General features: G+C 32.2%; 1 protein-coding gene and 1 long non-coding RNA gene across 2 annotated transcripts in view; one reads left to right on the forward strand and one right to left on the reverse strand.

Moving 5' to 3' along the window:
• Positions 1-20,351, reverse strand: part of LOC135321161 (uncharacterized) — a 344,866-nt gene that overhangs the window by 110,175 nt on the left and 214,340 nt on the right. Inside the window, exon 5 of the long non-coding RNA XR_010380695.1 lies at positions 7,718-7,829. This is a non-coding gene — a long non-coding RNA (uncharacterized LOC135321161). The remainder of the gene's footprint in view (positions 1-7,717; positions 7,830-20,351) is intronic.
• On the forward strand, positions 583-9,923 carry CSN3 (casein kappa). Its single transcript, NM_001303560.1, is given in 5 exon segments — positions 583-630; positions 3,159-3,220; positions 6,142-6,174; positions 7,365-7,858; positions 9,751-9,923. Coding segments are annotated over 3 exon segments (549 nt in total). The 5' UTR covers positions 583-630; positions 3,159-3,166; the 3' UTR covers positions 7,827-7,858; positions 9,751-9,923.

Below are 20,351 nucleotides of genomic sequence, written 5' to 3' on the forward strand. Positions count from 1 at the left end.
GCAAATGGCTTTGCTACTTTATATTGATTAAAATATTTCATATTTAGATTTAACTTGTATGAAGTTGCTCTTGGGTATTTAAGAAATGGTCTGTTTTCTAATTTCTAAAAATCAATGATTGTAATTCTGGAAGGAAGATGACCAACCACAGCCCATAATATATATAGAGGGTCACTTGATATCCAGGTTCTTAAACTAAAAAGAAACATTTGAATATAAAAGTGTTGTGACCAGCTATTATCATTTTAACAATACCTTCCAATTCAAATAGGTGGAATTCGTTGATTGAGAATGCAATTAATTTTTTAAAACTCCTCTATATTTTTTCATAAAACATACAAATGCATTCTTAAAAAGGTGGATAGTCTCTTTTCAAGCTTTATAAATGACAACTCTGTTTCCTCCTATGCATTTCACTAACCACAACTGACACAAAGATGACTCTGCTATCGTCAAATCTTTCCTTTTTGTCATCTTCCTATTGGGTGTAATGTAGGAGGAAGATAAATCACATGATGCAAAGCACTAACACCCTTTAATTAGTCTCCAGTTATTTACCTTGGGTCTTCTTTATAGTTGAGAGGCCAGCTCAACCTACTGCCAAGCAAGACCTGACAGGCACAAGGGAAGGTAATCAAATTGAAATGTCCAGAGAGAATGACTCTTTTTCACAGGAGTTAATCATAATTTCTTCCTCTTAGTTTTTATTGCTAAGCTTGAATATGCCTTGGCATCATTTTGACATTAGTTTCTAACCTAAACCTTAGATTCTGTATAATGTTATGATTAAATTTATTTTTAACTTCACTTTGGGTTATTATTATCTTCACTACTGGCTAAACTACTGAAGACAATGTAAATTGTAAAGAAAAGTTGTTCAAGACAATGAACTTATTCCTACAGACATATGTGGAGGGCTAACTTCTCAGAAAGATGAATGTGTCATAATAATCCAGATTGACCCCTTAACTAATTTAAAATTTTTATTTCTATCTAAAGATTATAATTTTATATGTTACGGTATAACTTTTTTAAAAATTATGAGTTACATATCCTCACGAAAGCTGAATAGTTCTGCTGTTTCATAGACTTTTCCATCAAGTACTCATTGGTTTAAGTAACATAAGTAAATTATGGTCTTATCTCTCTGATTTCTGTTTATGCTAAAAAAGAGGATCTACTGTCATTTTACAGATTGCTTGTGTGACTGTGTGTGTAAGTCTGTATATGTGTTATAATTTTGCTTGAATTGAAAACATCCTAAGAGAGATCTTAACTATTCCAACTACAAAAAAGAAATGATAATTATGTGACATGATAGAAGTGGTAATTATCACTACAATGGCAATCACATTACAATATATAAATATATCAAATCAACATGTCATATAATTTAAATTTACACAATGTTATATGTCTAATATATTTGTGTTAAAAAATGAAAAAAGGTAACTGGCAAGTGAAGAATTAATAGGGAACTCCATTCTTTTCATTGAAATTTGAGTTTGCTTGTAGATCTCACATGAGTTCTTTTCCAACCAATGATATCCTATCAGAGGTTCTGAAATCAGTTTAGTAGACAGTCTTTCTAATCATTATTATCTGTGAATCAAAAGCAAATGGAGTCTAGTGTGTTCCCTTTACCAAGCCTGGACTTTAACTCTGTGACCCTCTCTTGTAAAACTCAGTTTGCAAGTCTCAAATCTATACAAGTAGGTCAATAACAGTAGTTGCAACAAGATGTGGTTAGCATTTATTTCACAAATACCACATATACTGAAATATTAAAAGCTTAAACTGTTATATGTATCTTTCTAAAAAGACTATTTTTAAAAAATCAAATAAGCAGGTGTGACTCCTATACTCCTTTAGAAAGATAAGGCTAGTTTATTTCTTTAAATATTTCAGTCAAAGCCCTGTCATTGTCATACCTATGTTTTTATTAAAACAATCAAGTTAATCTCATCATTCATGATGACTGGAGAAGTAATTGTGAAGAATGCAGTTTCAGTATACCCTCCATCTCCTCCATCTTACATGTTCCTGTTAGACCAATCATGGAATTACAGAATTTCAGAAATTTTAGTTCAAACTTTCATTTATAGGTAAGAATAGTAAGGCCCAGATAAAGGAAATTACTTGGACAAAATTGCACAAGTAGAGATAGAGCCTGAGATGGAACTCAGTTCTCCAAAGGAATGTGTAGTCACACAGTCTCTGGTCCTGAACCACTCAGCTGGTTTCCCTTGTTTACAAAGCCTTGCCTACTCTTCAGACTGGCATGGGAAGCCTCTCCTTTTGCTGCCCTAAACCTTCTTTCCAACTTTATCTTTCCCTTTTCTCCATTTAAATGCCCATGGATATTCAGAAGGCTTTCTCTTCTATTTGAATGTTCTCTATTAATCTCTGCGTGAGTAAGTCCCACCTGTATCTCCCACACAAGTAGTTTGTTGATTTCTTAACTGAAAACTTCTATATGTAGAAAGCCACTTTTGTGACATTTTCGACTTTCTTTCCTCTAACAGTGACTTGTTGTTGCAACTCTCTTCCTACAATTGATGCTACTGGGTAAGACTAGCAAGACCAATTCACCTTGATAATCTCAACACTTGACAGTGCCTTGTTCTTTATATATATAAGCTAAAATTTTTATTTATAGGTAAGAATAGTACCTATAAATGTACATATATATTTATAGGCACCATTATGTGCCTATACATTATATATGTGTATGTATATGTGTATACATAGGGACACATTTTTTTCCAACAAAGTTTAAAGTTATTCAAACTACCTGTCCTTCTCTACAACAGAATAAAATTCTTATGTAATTTAATTATTTATAGAAAATTGTGTCTATGACTTTCCTTATTAATGGCCTACTAGTAGGTTCCTGGTACATGTTAAATGAATATATGATTAACCTTGTAATGATACTTTTAATATTATAGCCAAAAATCAAATTCATACACATTATACTGTTTGGTTTTTCTAAAGTTTTTAATAAAATAAATTTACCACATTGGCTATATCTACCCATAAATCTAGTGGGGTTTTTCCTTAAAGCAAAGAAAACATTGTTCCAAATCACTCCTAAATTATTAGTAATAGATCCTTTTAATTTAATTTTTTTTTAATTTTTTAATTTTTATTTTTAGGTGCAATCATGAAGAGCTTCTTCCTAGTTGTGACTATCCTGGCATTAACTCTACCTTTTTTGGTGAGTTAACTGCATCTAATGAATTTGTATTAAAACTTTAAGAAAATTTTATTTAAAGGCTCTAATTATGTAAATTTCTAAATAGTTATATTTATAGAGCAAAATAGCTGCATACTAACTATATTTTCATAAAAGTAACTCATTTTTACATTTATTTCTATTACAAAATTTAAAAGATGTTCTGGACATCAGTTTTCAAGAATTAAGAAATCACACTTTATCATGTATAAGAAAATCTTTAAAATTCTCATGTGATAGAGAAAATATATTTTTGGGGAAAAACAATACTGAAGATATTTTTTAATTATAATATGCTCTAAAAAATAATTCACAAAAAATAAATGCAAAAATCATAGTTCAGGATCAGAAATGTTTTAAATTAAATTCCTATCTCACACAGACCCCAATCACTTTAGAGACTAAATTCTTAAAAGATTGGGAACTTGTTTAAGCTTTTTTACCAGTTTCAAAGACCTTGGCACATCTACCTTTACCGTCAAACATAACTGTACATTTTATTGTACTCTTCCCAACACGTCAGCTGACTGACTCCTCCCCAGGGATACTGTCCATAATCAAATCTAATTTTCAGGCATTTTTTTAAAAGTTACATTCTGTGTATTAAAGCTATCTGAAAAAGAAGAGGGTTTTGGGGGATTTTTTTTCTTTTAATTTTTAGACTTGTTTTCATTGTCATTTTGGCTATCACCCTGCTTTACTTTCACGTTCAATCGGCGATCCCAGGCACTTATTTGCAAACAGCAAGAACAGGAAGGCAAACATACGATGTTTTGCGTCCTCCTCTTAGACTGTAAAATTTGGAAGGCCCTTAGTCCTTGTTTCATAATTCATTTATTATTAAATTTAGACTTGCTTTTAAGTTAATATCTCCTAAATAATTCTATGAGGTAAATTCGTGGAGTCAAACTTTTAAAAAATTTTGAACGACTATGACATTCACATTTATTTTCTTTCATTTATTCTTTGAAATTTGATTTTATTGTGGCACCTGCACATTTTGAAAGTGGGCTTTCTCTTTGAGTGACAGGGATTGAACTTTGTATCAGAAATGATCCATGACTGCCTGACCTGCAGCAACCACTTACTGAGTTACTGGAGCCTGGTGGAGCCCACAGACACTGCTTCCTGCTTTCACAAAGCTGCAGGCCCCACAGACATGAACAAATAAATCAAAGGAAGAATCAAAGTTTATAGATTTTTTACCATTCAATCTTATGAATGATCAAAATGATACAAATTAAAAAAGTAATGTGAAACAACAAGTTTCTTCTGTGTAGCACAAGGAACTATATTCAATATCTTGTAGTAACCTATTATGAAAACGAATACATGTATATATATGCATGACTGAAACATTATGCTGTACACCAGAAACTGACACAATATTGTAAACTGACTGTATTTCAATTTAAAAAAAGAAAAAAAGAAATAAATTATTAAATTCTTCAAAAAAAAAAAAAAAGCAATGTGATAGCATCTTTTATGTGCTAAATGTATTCCTTCTCTCCAAAATAAAAATAGTTAAGATAATATTTATTACTAGCAATTATGAGATGAACTGCATAATCCATAGACTTTTGGTGGCTATAAGTTGGCACAACTTTTCATTACAGCAGTTTAATAATTTCTACAAAGACTTTTTGTCCCCCCAAACCCACACTTTTGAAAAACTATCTTAAGGAATCAATGAAAACTATTTAAAAGGCCACTGATATCCAGATGTTATGCATCCCTCTATATACAATAAAATATTTTTTTGAAAAAAGCTTTATGGTTAGCAATAACGAACAAACATTTCAGGACATAATCATTGATCATTTATTTTTAAACTATAAATGTATAAGTATGAAAACTATGAGATAATGAAAAAATAATATGAGAGATCATGTTTCTTGAAAAAAAATAAGATGCAGGATACGAAAATGAATGTATAGCAGTTGTACGTAATACATATAAGTTAATATTATATTAAGATGTCTAGATTATCAGAATTTTTGAGTGTAGGCAAACTTTCTACAATATTCATATTACTTTTTAAATTTTAAACAAATGATTTAATAAATTTAGAGAAAAACAAGTCTCTGTCTCAACACACCCTGAATTCTATTATTTTTTTCAAATTTCTATACCTACAACATTCAAAAGGTTTCTAGAGTCTTTTATATCCAAGGAATATGTGTGCAATGTCCTAAACTCGAACTGCCATTTTAAAATATTTAAAATTATGACCTCATCGCAAAAGTTTATAAAACTTTTGGGAGTTTTAAAGTTTTATATATACATGCCTATGGAAATTACTTTCTCATTCCTGACTCATAATGTGTGTTGCAATCCAGAATTAAGAAAAATACTATAAAAACAAATGAAAGTTGATTTTTAAAAAGCATAATTATAAAACATTTATATATCGATGTTATGCTAGGAGCCATTTTTTTAACCTAGAAGACTTCAAAAATCATCTTAATAGGAGGCAGAAATATATTCTCAATGTTCTTCTTATTTTTAACAATATAGATTCAATACAAACTGAATATAAGTTATTCATATTTTTCATTTAAGCAAATATCACGTGTATTTGTTGGCACAGGAGTCAGATGATCACATTCTCTTCAACCTTGAATTTTTCTCCCTAGACAATGATTTTTAAAAGACAAATTAACTGTAGAGTTCATTATTACTATTTAGTTAGTATATCACTGTTGCTTCTTGAGTGGTTCACAGGCTTTTTAGATTAGTTAACCATGGAAAATGCTTTATAATATTTTACAATACTAAAATAAAAACAAAGAAAACATGTTTTGTCTTTAATATAAAAGGTATCTTTAAAACCACAAAAAAAATCTAGAATTCTTGCTTTTTTTTAACTTTGTGTTTCTTATTACTTCTCTGAATCTCACCAGGGTGCAGAGGTGCAAAACCAGGAACAACCAACAGTAAGTTTGTCTCTAGTAGAGACATGGACTCCAAAGTAAATTCTACAAAGTTTATTCTGCAAAGTTTAATGATATTAAAATGCCTTTTGTCTAAAAACTAAGTATTTAAACCCCATAAAATAATCTAATAATCTGTGTAAAAGTCATCAGTTAGCAATCAATCATGTGAATTAATCTCAAAGTTCTTCTAAAAATCTTGGTATCATCTTATAGGCCAAGTCACGTCTTTCGGCTTTTGTGTGTATTTAGCAATATGAGAAAACTCTCTCAGAATTTAGTACTGGAAAAAAATGAAAACAAAAGTAAAGTTTAATACTTCTTCTGCCTACTTTTTAAGACTTGGGGAAAGATCCATCTTTGAATACTTCTCATACACTTATATTTACTTTCTCCTTTTGTTTCCCCAACATTCTGTTTGAATGAATACATAAATATGTCTTCTTTTATGAGAAATAAAAGTGTAATTTTTATTTGCAGTGTAATTTTGTTGATTTGTTTCTATTTATATGGAAAGACCTAATGACATATTTTTATAATTGCACATAATCAATAGAATGGAGTCAAATAAAAATAGAAAATTTCCTTACTGATATTTAACAGATAAAATTAAGCTGAAAAAAATCCAAAATATACATCCAGGAAGTCTCCTACATCACTTTATTTTTCTATTCTGATATAATTAGGTTGGTGGGGGGATGTGCCCTCAGCCTTCTCTCTAGGTAAATAAAATTTGTAAACAATTACAAACATGTGGTGAGAATACATATATATATACATATAAATATGAAAAAATATGTACGTATTTTTCCTGTGTGTGTAGTATGTTTGTGCAGAGTATGCCAAAGCTCTCTATGAGATTTATCTTATTGTTGTACTTCTAATATGCAACATTTACTGAGCACTTTTTATATGTGCCAAGCTCTGGGCAACGTGGTTTACATTATGAATTATCTTACCTAATTTTTTGAAACTAATGTTATTTTTAATATTTGCTGAAAATCAAGAAGTGAAAGGAAAGTGTAAAAATTCATATCTTGTAAAATATTATGGTTATTGGGTTCACTATTTCCAATGTTGTACCTACTTAACATCAAATACTGTAACATATTATTTCAAAAAATTCTGATTTAAAATATCTCTACATTCCAGCTTACAATAATACCATTCTTCATAATTTGTTCTTTTTGCAGTGCTGTGAGAAGGTGGAAAGATTGCTCAATGAAAAAACAGTCAAATATTTCCCAATTCAGTTCGTGCAGAGTAGATATCCTAGTTATGGAATCAATTACTACCAACACAGACTAGCTGTACCAATTAATAACCAATTTATTCCTTACCCAAATTATGCAAAGCCAGTTGCAATTAGACTACATGCTCAAATTCCTCAGTGCCAAGCCCTGCCAAATATCGACCCACCTACTGTGGAACGTCGGCCACGCCCACGTCCATCATTTATTGCCATTCCCCCAAAGAAAACCCAGGATAAAACAGTCAACCCTGCCATCAATACTGTTGCTACTGTTGAGCCTCCAGTTATACCTACCGCCGAACCAGCAGTGAACACTGTAGTTATTGCAGAAGCTTCCTCAGAATTCATCACCACAAGCACACCCGAGACCACCACAGTCCAAATTACTTCGACTGAGATCTAAAAACTAAGGAAACAGCAAAGAAGACAACACAGGTAAATGAGCAAAACACAAAAATAAACACTAGACAAGATTCATGGATTTATCAACACAATCATAAAATCTAAAATAGTGTCGATGGATAAATTAAGTCTGTTACGGGAACAGGCAAAAATGGGCTAATTTTAATTTTAATTTGGTGGGGCCATAGCATTGATACACTAAATTATTTTCCAACAGGAAATGAAAAATAACATTATTTTACGAAATGAATAAAAATTGGGGATTTTATTATCAAACTTTTTTTTTTTTTTTTTGACAAGTGGAACACTCCTCGAGCTTAATAGTTTTATTTCATTCCTGGTCACACACGAAGACAGTAGAGTAAAATACTATGTTAAACTTATGATTTTTCTTATCTCCAAAGTAAACTTTCTTAGAACAATTTATATACGGTATGACTTTAAATGCATTTTAATTGTTTAACAGTGTTCTTGAACTCTAATTTTGATACAAATAGAGTGAAAGGAAATGATACATTTCCCACGTGGAACATGGTGGATCCTCTCCCATGTAGCTTCATGGATCCTCTCAGACATCATTTCTGAAAGGATCCATGAAGTTAGGCACCCCAAATTTCCTATTCGAAGATAAACCCATGGAAGAATTATAATTCTTAACCTGAAAAACATCTACATACTCAAAGGATACTTTCAGAACTTTAAATGTGATGTAAAATATTTCTGTTTATTGGGTCAATGGATAATGGCAGAGTCTAAAATAATTTAAAACTTATATGAAGAAGTTAAATAAAGAGAAAGATTAATAAAACAGAAAATAACTAAAGAATGTGAAATAATTTGGGGAGAAAGTGACAAAATTTTGAGAGTCTCTACAACAAATATTTTCAGTGCATCACACTGTCTACATGTTTTATGATCTAAAATACAACTCGTGATCTATGATATAATAATAATAGCATTAGATCAGAGAAGGCTGCTTCTTCCCTTGTGTGACCTTATATAAGTCATTACTGTCTTTGAACTTTCATTTTCTCATAATTTTGGTTGCTATGAGATTCAAGTGAGAAAGCACATTGTGAATGAGTTGTAAAAATTGATCAATCTGTGAAATGTAATGTTCTAGAAAAGATAAAGTAAAATTAATAAATACTAAAATTTACTTTCAACCAATATCTCAAGTCCTTACTAAATAATCAAAACTACATAACTATCTCAGTTTATTCCTATAGCAGCCATATGGAATAGATTATATTACTATCTTGAATTCACAAATGGAAAAAAATAGGCCAGACCTGTAGATTTTAGATAGTAAGGCTTAATTAGTTTGACATCTATTTCCATATGGCCTAACTTGCAAAAAAAAAAAAAACAAAACAAAACAGAAAACATACTTTAGTTTCCCAAGATCAGCATATGTATAAATTTTATCATTGAGTTCATATTTAATAGGACATCTGGTAAGAAAAAAAATGATAGTAAGCTGGATAAATTGTTGACTTACTAAAATTTTGAAAACAAAATGAGAAAATTAATGGTGACAACATGAAAACAAGTAATTGAATATACTTTTATCTATTGATCCAAATACATTATTACATGATTATATTTTTAATAGAATAATCATTATCTTAACAGTTACATTTGTTCAAAACTCATGAACCCAGATTTCTAAGTTCATACCTCTGTATAATATCACTTATAAAAAGACTGTAAAGAATTGTGTCTTTCTAGAAATATGAGGTGAAGTCAATTATTTTCAGTTCACTATATGTCAAATTTAAATATTTAAATTTAGATATTTAATTTGATAAACTCCTTGGATATGGACATGAGACAAATCATGGAAGCTAAATAAAAGTCTACATGTCATGAGAACCACTAACACACAATGAACTAAATTCCTAAACTGTCATCATTTTTTATAGGTCTTGCTGAAACCAAACGACCAGTTCAAACTCTCCTTTGGCCAGCTGTCTGCCTTCAGTCAAGAGAGAATATGATTTTCACAGATTCAGCTCCTTTCTCTTCTCCCCTTACATTTTACATTCATGCCACATTTAATTTTTTGATCTTGCATAATAAAGCTAATTGAATGCAACTGGATCTCTTGAAAACAGTCTGTGAATACACCTTAGGGATCTTTGAAACTTTGAAATTCCAAGATAAATTTAGTGTGAGTTTGAGTATATACATTTAATTGGAGGCAAAGTTCATAATTTCCTCTGATTCTCAAAGTGGGTCCATTGTTTAACACTGGTTAAGAGTACCTTCTGCAGTATGACACTGGAATATCTAAATTCATGGCTAAGTCACTGGGACCCAAGAAGAACTAAGCCATAGTGTTAGAATCCAGAGGACCACACAGTGACTCTTGGGAGCCATGAGAACTCTAGAGTTAGCATTAAAGTATCCAAATGTAATGCTAATTTTAGTCTAGATCATTCCCGAGAGCAATTTCTGGACACAGACAGGCTACAGATAACTACAACTACAAACACAGACATACGGCAAAATTAATGGGAGTTGATGGAGACTCTTGACCTGCATGTTCAGTTTCCTCCAGACTTGAAGCTACAGACTCACACCTGTACACAGAAACACACACACACACACACACATCAGGAAGCTTCTAGAACTGAGGTCTTTTAGTCTACAAAATTTAGTGAATACTCAAAATCCAAAAATATGCCAGTTTTTCCTTTAAAGAAACAGTGCAAAGAAAATGTGCTTGCCCCATATTTAGCACATTGTGCCAGGAAAAATACAAATCACTCAACATTTACAAAAAGCTTACTGTCACCCATCTAGTCTCTTGCTGAAACCCTCAATAGATGTTCTATTGCTAAGAGTATTGTACAAGCCTTTACCTTCTCTCTCTCAAATGCTAGGGTCTGGAAGTGAGGCCTGGTCAGAAACATGGCATGGTTGGGCTTCAATTATAATGACCATTAATAATATTACTAATTCCAAGTAAAATAAAGTAAAATTGTGGAAGAAATAGAATTTATTTCATTAATTTAAAAAATTTATCACAAAGTACTATAAGAATTCTTGTGGAATATAAGACAATAATAATATTAAATAATAATAAGCAATCAACAGTTATATATTACAAACCGAAGGTCTTTGTTCACATGTATTTAATTATTTAATATGTACTCATGGACTACATATTATTGTAGTTGTTATCATTATTACTGCAAAAGAGAAATGAAGTAATTTTCCCCAAGTAGGCTTCAATGAATGTTTATTTTCTCATCCGTAAAGGACATTTACCATCCACAAGATAAAGTCAACTTTCATGATCTTGCTGTTACTACCTTCCTACGTCATCTCTTACATCCTCATGCCATTCACCCCAGTGACTCAAAAACTCTCATGACAGCTTTAGCTGTGCTACCATCACCACCAGCACTTTTTTGAAGCTACTAAAATCCTTTTGATAATTTATATCACATAATCAAAATCTGACTCCTTGGCTTAGATACCAAATCTTTAAGAAAAACTTTCCTAAACTTTCAAGATGAAGTGCTCCACTAATGTGCTACCACAGCATCCTGCCCCTACCAGTCGCTTTCCCCTTAGTACCCATAAACCTCTGTTACACCTGCCTGTCAACCTCTCCTGCTGGGATATTAGCCCTATGAACATAGGAACTATGTTCTCTCACTACTGTCCCTCCAAGGTAAGGCCCAATACAGTGCAGGAACTAAATAAATGTTTGCTAAACAAATGAGTAAGTAAAGGGATAAACAGATTGCTAATGGCTGAAACTGAAATATCCATTTAATAGGATTAAATAATCTAGGCTTTTCTTATCAAAGTCCAGAAAAGAAAAATGATGACCTTAGCAGTTTATTACTGATCATAAAAGTTTATTACTGATCATAAACTACCAAAGGCAGTGATAAATTATTAGGTTAATTTTAAACTCAAAAGAAAATTGCTGCAAGTCATAATACTAATCACAGCAATATAAAAGTGTAAACAGAAAATGTTTTTACAATTTAATCTGTTTTCAAGGAAAGAAAGTTGAATGTCAACAGAATGATAACCAAATTGCTATATCAATATTATGTATTATCGTAACTCTAGCATACTATTTAGAAGGAGGTGATGGTGTATCCTCTTCCTAATCTTCCTAATGTGATAAACTGTAGTAGTGGCCGAATGCCTGGATTATTGGGATAAAGGCTATAAACCTAACAGTCAAGACTAAAGAAAAAAAATGGGCTTGAAAGATCAATTTTCTTCTTTTTATGTGTATATTTTATTAGAATATATGGATAAATCCAGAAACTCTTGAAGGCAAGATTAAAGTCCTAAATATCCCTATAAAATTAACATTTGGCATTAACATAGTTACTTTCCACATTTAAAAATCATTCTTTTGAATTAGTCACCATAAAATACCTATAATCATTGTTGGGATGGTCAAGACAAGAACCTTAAAGAGTAAAACTTTGACATACCTCATGACACAGAAATAATAAACTTTAAACTGATGATTTCAAGTAATAGTACAAATGACAAAAATTTTATAAGGAATAAAATTATTCTTTCTTTTTCCTAAGTAAAGGTGTAACAGTGAAACATAATATTTCCACAAGAAGAATCTACACAAGAAACTGATTTTGTCAACAGGCTTGACTTTCTTTTAATCGGTATTAACCCTTGCCAACAGCAATCATATTAAAGTCTTCTCAGTCTATCCCCAAAAGGAAATAAGTAGGAGGGACATTCAGGGATGAAAGCTTTATTTATTCAAAAGGGACTCGCTAGTTTTCATTTGGAGACAACAACCACCAGAGAAGTCAGAGCGATTAAGAGAAGATGAAATCTTATCAGAACAGAGGAGAAACCCCTTCTAAGGTATCTATGCAGATAAGATATTGGGACACGGATTTTTCTTTCAGGCCCCAAGCTTGCCACAGTTTGGACTATGGAAAAGTAAATTTAATAACTGAGATTATCTTCTGACCATTAGACAAATTAAACTTGTTTCTAACACTATTAAACTGCTGATGGGAACCGATCATACCCACTCAAAGGCTAGATTCCCACCCACTTACACTATCTACAATTTAATCAATGTTTATTCCTATGAATTACTCAAGTTCTATGGCTTGATAGCAGCCTGTGATAAAATGCAATTTAAGTGAAAAATCACAAGGTAAACATTTTTTTGTTGAGTAAAAATAGTTATAACAAGAATGCCTCATTCTGCCTAAGGCATTTCTTGTTGATAAATTAAGTGCAGACTTCAGCACTTGCCTTAACCCTTCCAGGTCGATATGGAAGCACTGGCTTTGACATCTTAAAAGTGTGAAATACAATTTTTTAAGCTAAAAGCTTTTTTAAAAATAATGTTTACTTAAATAATTAATTTATTCTTATATTTAGAGAAGCATTAAGTTGTTAACCCTAATGACTCTAAATTATGCTCATATCCTTAAAAATTTATAAATGGTGCAAAAAGCTCTTGAATAACCAGCAAATTACTTACTGACAGTATTGCTTTCTGAGAAGTCTTAATATCATCATTTTCCAAAATAAATATGAATTTGAAAATCTATTTGTCACTACACAATTAAATATGGACTATCTGTATCACTTTTTCTTGCTAGTGTCCATGAAGAAAATATGAAAGCCCTCAGCTTATCTACGATCATCTGGAACCTTACTACATTCTTCTTGGTAAGGTTTCAATGCTTTTCAACAGGTAATTTTCTTCTCATTTAGAAAAAGATAAAGATGTTCTTATCAATCATATGCCACAAAAACATCTCAGACTGAAACATCATTGTGTTTGGAACCAGGATAATTCATGCTATGTTGCTTTAAAAAAAAAGTACCATGAACTTTACTATCTTAATTTCTGAATATTCATACATGGGCATATCTATACATGTAATATAAATATAAATCAGAAACTTACATCCACACGAAAACATGCACACGGATATTTATAGAAGTTCTATTTATAAAGGCCAAAATTTGCAAGCAACCAAGATGTCCTTCAGTGATGAGTGAATAAACTGTGGTGTATATATATAATGAAATATTTTTCAGCATTAAAAACAGAGCTCTCAAACCATGAAAAGATATGGAGGAAACTTAAATACATATTACAAACTGAAAGGAGCCAATCTGAAAAGGCTATATATTGTATGATTCTAATTATATCACATTCTCAAAAAAGTACAACTATAAAGACAGTAAAAATATCAATGCTTGCCAGGAGTTAGGAAGGATGAACAGGGAAAGCACAGTGGATTTTAGGTAGTGAAATATTCTATAAGATGCTATAGTGGTGGACACTTGTCATTATATGTTTGTCAAAACCCACAGAATGTACAATACCAATAGTGAACTCTAATGTAAACTATGGACTTGGGTAATATCATGTCAATGTAGCTTCATTGATTGCAACAAATTACCTCTCCCGTGGGGTGTTGACAGTAGGGGAGATTGTGCATATGCTGTGGCAGGGAGTATATGGGAGCTCTCTGTAGCTTCCATTCAATTTTGCTGAGAACCTAAAATTACTCCCAAAAGTAATGTTTTAAAAAAATATAAATCAAATCTGAAAAAAAATTTAAATGGCTATTTTTAGATACTTACTAATGAATATTTTTAAGTACACTCAATGTGACTTGATGCCACACATATTTAATTCTTTACTTGTATTTTTTTTACTTGCAGTCAGATGAGAGTCTTAAAACTTATGACCAGTCAAGACAAATGCTATCGAGGTTGAATTCACCTTCTAAAATTAGAGAAACAAAGTCATCTTAAGCACAAGCTGCACTAAGATGAGCCCAGGCCCAGACTATTAAGTCACCAAACCAGTTTTCACTTCCTGGAACTCAACCAAAATTGTCTCTATCTGTTTTACCAAACCCATCTGTGGCATCTGAATTTAAAAAATCTTCAACTTCCAAGTCTACATCCAAGCTCTCATTACCTTCCCAAGATGCAGCAAAGAGGTCTGCCTCTATCAAAAAGCAATGTTTAGCTAACAACATTGCACAAAAACAGCCTCAGTCAAAATCAACCTCAGAAAAACAGAACTTAATCCACAAGTCTGCATGCAAACTGACCTTAGATGACAAGTCTACGTCCAGTTATCTCCCTCCAAGACTGGTATAAAAAGAAAGAAAATTACTAAGCCTAAACAGAAACAGTCAAAAGTTACCAAGTCTGCACCCAAGAAGACATCATCTTCACACAATACAGGAAAAATTTCTTCAGTTGCCAACACTACACAGAAATCAACTGTAAAGACAATAAAACCAAAGAGTCCAGCTGCCAAACCTGTTCTTAGACAGACATCATCTTCCCTAGGTACAGTGAGGAGTCATTTGGTTCCTAAGTCTAAAAGGCCAGAGTCTAAAGTTTCTGGGACTAAAACAAGGAGAGTTGTTTCTAAGTGGTCTCCACCAAACAATTTAACAGGCTCCAAACATACTTCAGAAAGAACTGCTAAGTATCAAGGATGCAATTCTGCCAAAAGCCAGCATCTAGCTTCCCAAAACAAACAAAGGAAGATGAAACCTTTGCATTCTGTTAACCAGTTTTCAAATTTTCCAACATCACGCAAGCACCATGGACACAAACATCATCCACCACCATCCTGTCTGATAAAATCTCATTCCTCTCAACTTCAAACTCAGACATCTAAACCTCATAAGTCTACACCTTGTCCACATCAACCCAAAAAGCAGCCATCTGAGAATCCTGGAGAAGTAACGATTGCATCATACACAGTACCAACTCCTGCCTTTGCAGATGCCACCACGACAGCCACTGGAGAAGCTAATGATACTACTACCAGCATTGCTCAAACTGTACCTACCACAAAGCCCTTACTGCTACCCTCTCACCTACTGTCACTACCTCTGCGTCTCAAGTCACCACCCTGTCGGCTGACACCTCCACCACCAGACAAGAGATCACAACCCTTGAAGGCGACACAACTATTACTCTAAGTGACACGACTGCTGCTCCAGCTGATGAAACCACTTCTGTAACTGAAACTGCTATGTGAAAGCTGGCACAACTATTGGAGAGACGGCTGTAACTGTGACTAGTCCTGCAGCCACTGCAGTGAACACTAATTGTGCAACTGACACTGCACCCACTACAGAGGTCCTTAAAAGCACAACAGCTGCTCCAGGAGTGGACACTTCTACCCTTGGCACTACTCTGCCTGTGATCGCTGTCACTTCTGCTCTCCCTAGTGCCACCGCTGCTCCAGGATATGCCAGCACTACCACCACTACAACTGTTGGCACTGCACCTGAAGATGTCACCAACCCTGAATAGTATACTTATGACACTGAAGATTCTGATTTAGTCTCAAAATATGAATATGACCCAGCACTCCCTGAAAAGTCCAGAATCTAATGCCACAGACCCTGTTACTCCTTCAACTCCAGGTGCCACTCCTCCTATATAAGATGTCTCAGGACCCACAAATGACATTACCCAGTACCTATGGGTGATAACTACCACACAGAGCCCTTGAATACTGATTGAATACCCCCCAAAATAATAAAAAATATGAGATTTTAGCAGTGAAAATATCACAATTCTTTAAGTACACTTTATTGTATTGTAGTTTTTAGTCTTTCTTCTTTATCTATCACCAACATATCATGTCACATATTTGAAGTACCACAAGAAGACTTGTCATTGCATTTTACTGTGATGACTAAATTCACTTTACAGGCCTCAGTACTTGACATGGAAAAGGTATTTATCTCTTATTCTCACTCTAGTCTCAAAACTACTTGATGTCCTAAGAGCAAGTATCCCTAAATCCTCTTAATTCCATAAGTGCTGAAGGATAATGAAAAGGATAATTTATTAACTTGACAAATTTAATTTTATGAAAGGAAATAAACTCTTAAAGGTGCTTACCTATAGAAAATACAAATATCTTACATAGGATATGAGATTTTGGGATGCTGTAAAAGCAGAGATATTATTCATGGCACCAAGTCCCCATGTTATGTTTACAAAAATAAATCATAGATTAGGCCACAAATATAACCTCCCCAAATGTTAAAAACAAAGAGGTTCTATAATCGGGAACTTCTCTTGCTAGACTGCAACAAAACTAAAACTTAATTATAAAATCTAACAAAAAATGTCCAATTACTCTTTCAAAGGAAAAGAACTGTAACTAGACAGTAGCAATAAAGAGTTTAAAATAAAAATAAGACTATCTATGCAGGCTAATAGGATGTAATCAAAGTTAGGTGAAGAGGTAAAACACTGTATTAGTATCATTTTAAGGTAAGAGTAGATTTATCAAAAAGTTATGCTCCTAGTTATATCCCAGAAATATAACAAAAGAATTCTAAATAGCATAGAGGGACTCTAAAAAGACTAAGATCTTTTAAATCCAGTTTTATTGAAGTATAATTGAGAAAACTGTATATATTTAAAGTGCGCAAAGTGATGATTTGATATGCATTTGTGACATGATTGCATCAAGCTAATTAATACATCCATCACCTCAAATGGTTACTCTTTTTTTTATTGCAAGTATACAAAACAGTGTTATTAGCCATAGTACAATGCTGTACTTTAGATCCTCAGAACTTATTCATTCTATAACTTAAAGTTTGTACCCTTTGACCAACATCTCCCCATTTCCCCAACCCCAACCCTTGCCAATCACCATTCAATTCTGTTTCTGAGTTTGGTTTATTTTTTTTAATTTCACATATAAATGATACCAGATAGCATTTGTCTTTCTCTGTCTGGCTTATTTCACTTAGCAAAAATCCTTCCAGATTCATCCATGTTGTCACAAATACCAGGATTTCCTTCTTTTTACAGCTAATATTCCTGTGTGTGTGTGTGTGTGTGTGTGTGTGTCTGTGTCTGTGTGTGCGTGATGTTTTCTTTACCTACTCATTTGTTGACAGACACTTAGGTTGTTTCCATATTTTAGCTATTGTGAATATGGTGCAATGAACATATTAGTACAGAAGTGTCTTCAAGATAATGATTATTTTTCCCTTCATATATATACCTCACAGTAGGATTGCTGGATCATATGGTAGTTCTATTTTTATTTTTTGAAGAACCTCCATACTGTTTTCCACAATGACTGTACAAATTTACCTTCCCACCAAGAGTGCACATGGATTAACTTTTCTCTACATTCTAGCTAACATTATTGTCTCTTGTCTTTTTAATAATAGTCATCCTAACAGGTGACAGGTGATATCTCATTGTGGTTTTTATTTGCATTCCCCCAATGATTCATGACTTTGAACACCTTCTCATGTACCTGTTGCCCATCTGTATATATTCTTTGGAAAAATGTCTGCTCAGGTCTTCTGCCCATTTTTTAACTGGATTATTTGGGGGTTTTTTTGCTATTGAGTCATGTGAATATCCTTTTGGATATTAGCCCCTACCAGGTATGTGAGTTGCAAGTATTTCCTCACATTCCATGAGTTGCCTTTTCATTTTGTTGATTGGTATTTTTTTGTTCTGAAGAAGACTTTTAGTTTGATGTTGTCCCACTTGTTTATTTTTGTTTTGTTGCATGGGCTTTTGATGTCATATTCAAAAAATCATTGCCAAGACCATTATCAAGAAGCTTTTCCCCTATGTTTTCTTTTAGGAGTTTTACTAGGCGTTTTACCAGGTTTCAGGTCTTAAAATCCTAAAATTCATATGGGACCATGAATACTAAAACAATCTTGAAGAAGAAAACAAAGCTAAAGCAATTACATTTCCTGCTTTCAAACTATATTGCAAGGCTTTAGTAATCAAAATAGTTTGGTGCTGGCATAAAAACAGACACATAGACCAAGGGAAGTAGAACTAATACCCAAGTAATCACATAATTGTTCATTATTTTCCTCTCTCCTGGTGTAATAAAAGTAGAAAGAAGAAAACATATTCTTGATATTCTCATTCAATTAAGATTATGCTAACTTCTCAATATAACCAAGTGTCACTGATTCATTCCTAGGACTCCAAAGATCCCCAACACATTTGCTGTGAAGGAAACACCACAGTCTTCAGAAATGGTCCCTTTTAATAGATTCTAGGCATATATTAACAAATCTATAATCTCTTTTTATACTACCCTTTACATTTCTCCATTTTGCTTTGAGTATACATAACATGTTTGAAGTATCTGTGTGTAGTTTATCAATAAATAGAGTGTATTTTTTAACTAGCAAAGATGAATAGCTGAAATGTCTGGAGCACAATTTTATCCAACTTATTCATCTTTAGCTTAGAATTCAGGCAGGTTGTCTCATTTGCTCTTTTCTGTCCTCTCAGAAATTATATATCCTCAATGCTAGAAGTCAAATCCTCATGCTGAAATATTAAATATGTTTTCTCTGAAGTCATGAGGAAATTGCTAGACTCAGAGCTACTTCTTTAGGTGATTTTAAACAAAATAAACAAGATGGATGCCTGTTTGATTATGAAACTCACTGATTACCTGAAAGGTTTCAGATTTTTGGATGGTGATAATTCTATTCACTTTATTTATGCTTATACACAGCTACTTCAACATAAATTACTCAGCAAAGCAAAAGAAATATGATATAATAAAATGATAAGCTAGTCAATAATAATGAGACTAAAGAGAGAATGAAATAAATGGAATATAACTAAATAGAAAATATAATTATTTAATATGAAAGAAAAGTAAAGGAAGTAAGGAAAATAAGGAAAAAACTTCATTAATAATATATTCACCTCAAAATATTTATAATAATAAATGGAAAGCAATCTATCAATTAACTAATGGAAAAGTACCTGTGGAATATCTATATGGTACAATCATGTCATTAAAATTATGTTTATAAAAGATTTTTAATAGAATTTAATGTCTATATAATATTTTGAGTGTGAAAAATATAATACAGAATTTTTTACATAATCACTATTAAAAATTTAATATAGTTAACCTACTAATTTGTTTTTAATTTTTTAAGAAAATTATCAAGGTTATGTGATTAAAACTTATTTTTAATTTTTTTCTTTCAAATTTTTATTTTCTAATTTTCTATCATGAGCATTAATTACTTTGGGAATTGAAAGAAGCAACCTTTGAAATATGTAAAATTTAGTAAAGCTTATGCATTAAAAATAACTGAAAATAGACAAAAATAAAAAAAAATCAGACTTATAGTGCTAATATATTTTTAAAATATATTCTACTCATTACAACAGTAAATATTTTAACTAGGAACTTCTTGGAGGTCTTATTCAAATAAGTGAGAAATTATATTACAAAATTGGTAAACTAAGGAAGCCATTTAAACCATGTAGAACCATCAATTATTTTCAACTACTAGCCCCGGTGTTCTCTGAAACCATGTTGTGAAGCTGGTGAGCACAATAGAAATCACACTTCCCAAATGAAAAAATATACTGGAGTTCATATTTTAAAAAAAAAAAATTCAGCACCAATAAATTCATATAACCAAACACCAAAGCCAGAATAAACATACAGTTCAAAAAATTGTTATAAGAT

The sequence above is a fragment of the Camelus dromedarius genome, chromosome 1, assembly GCF_036321535.1.
Source record: "Camelus dromedarius isolate mCamDro1 chromosome 1, mCamDro1.pat, whole genome shotgun sequence".
NCBI lineage: Eukaryota > Metazoa > Chordata > Mammalia > Artiodactyla > Camelidae > Camelus > Camelus dromedarius.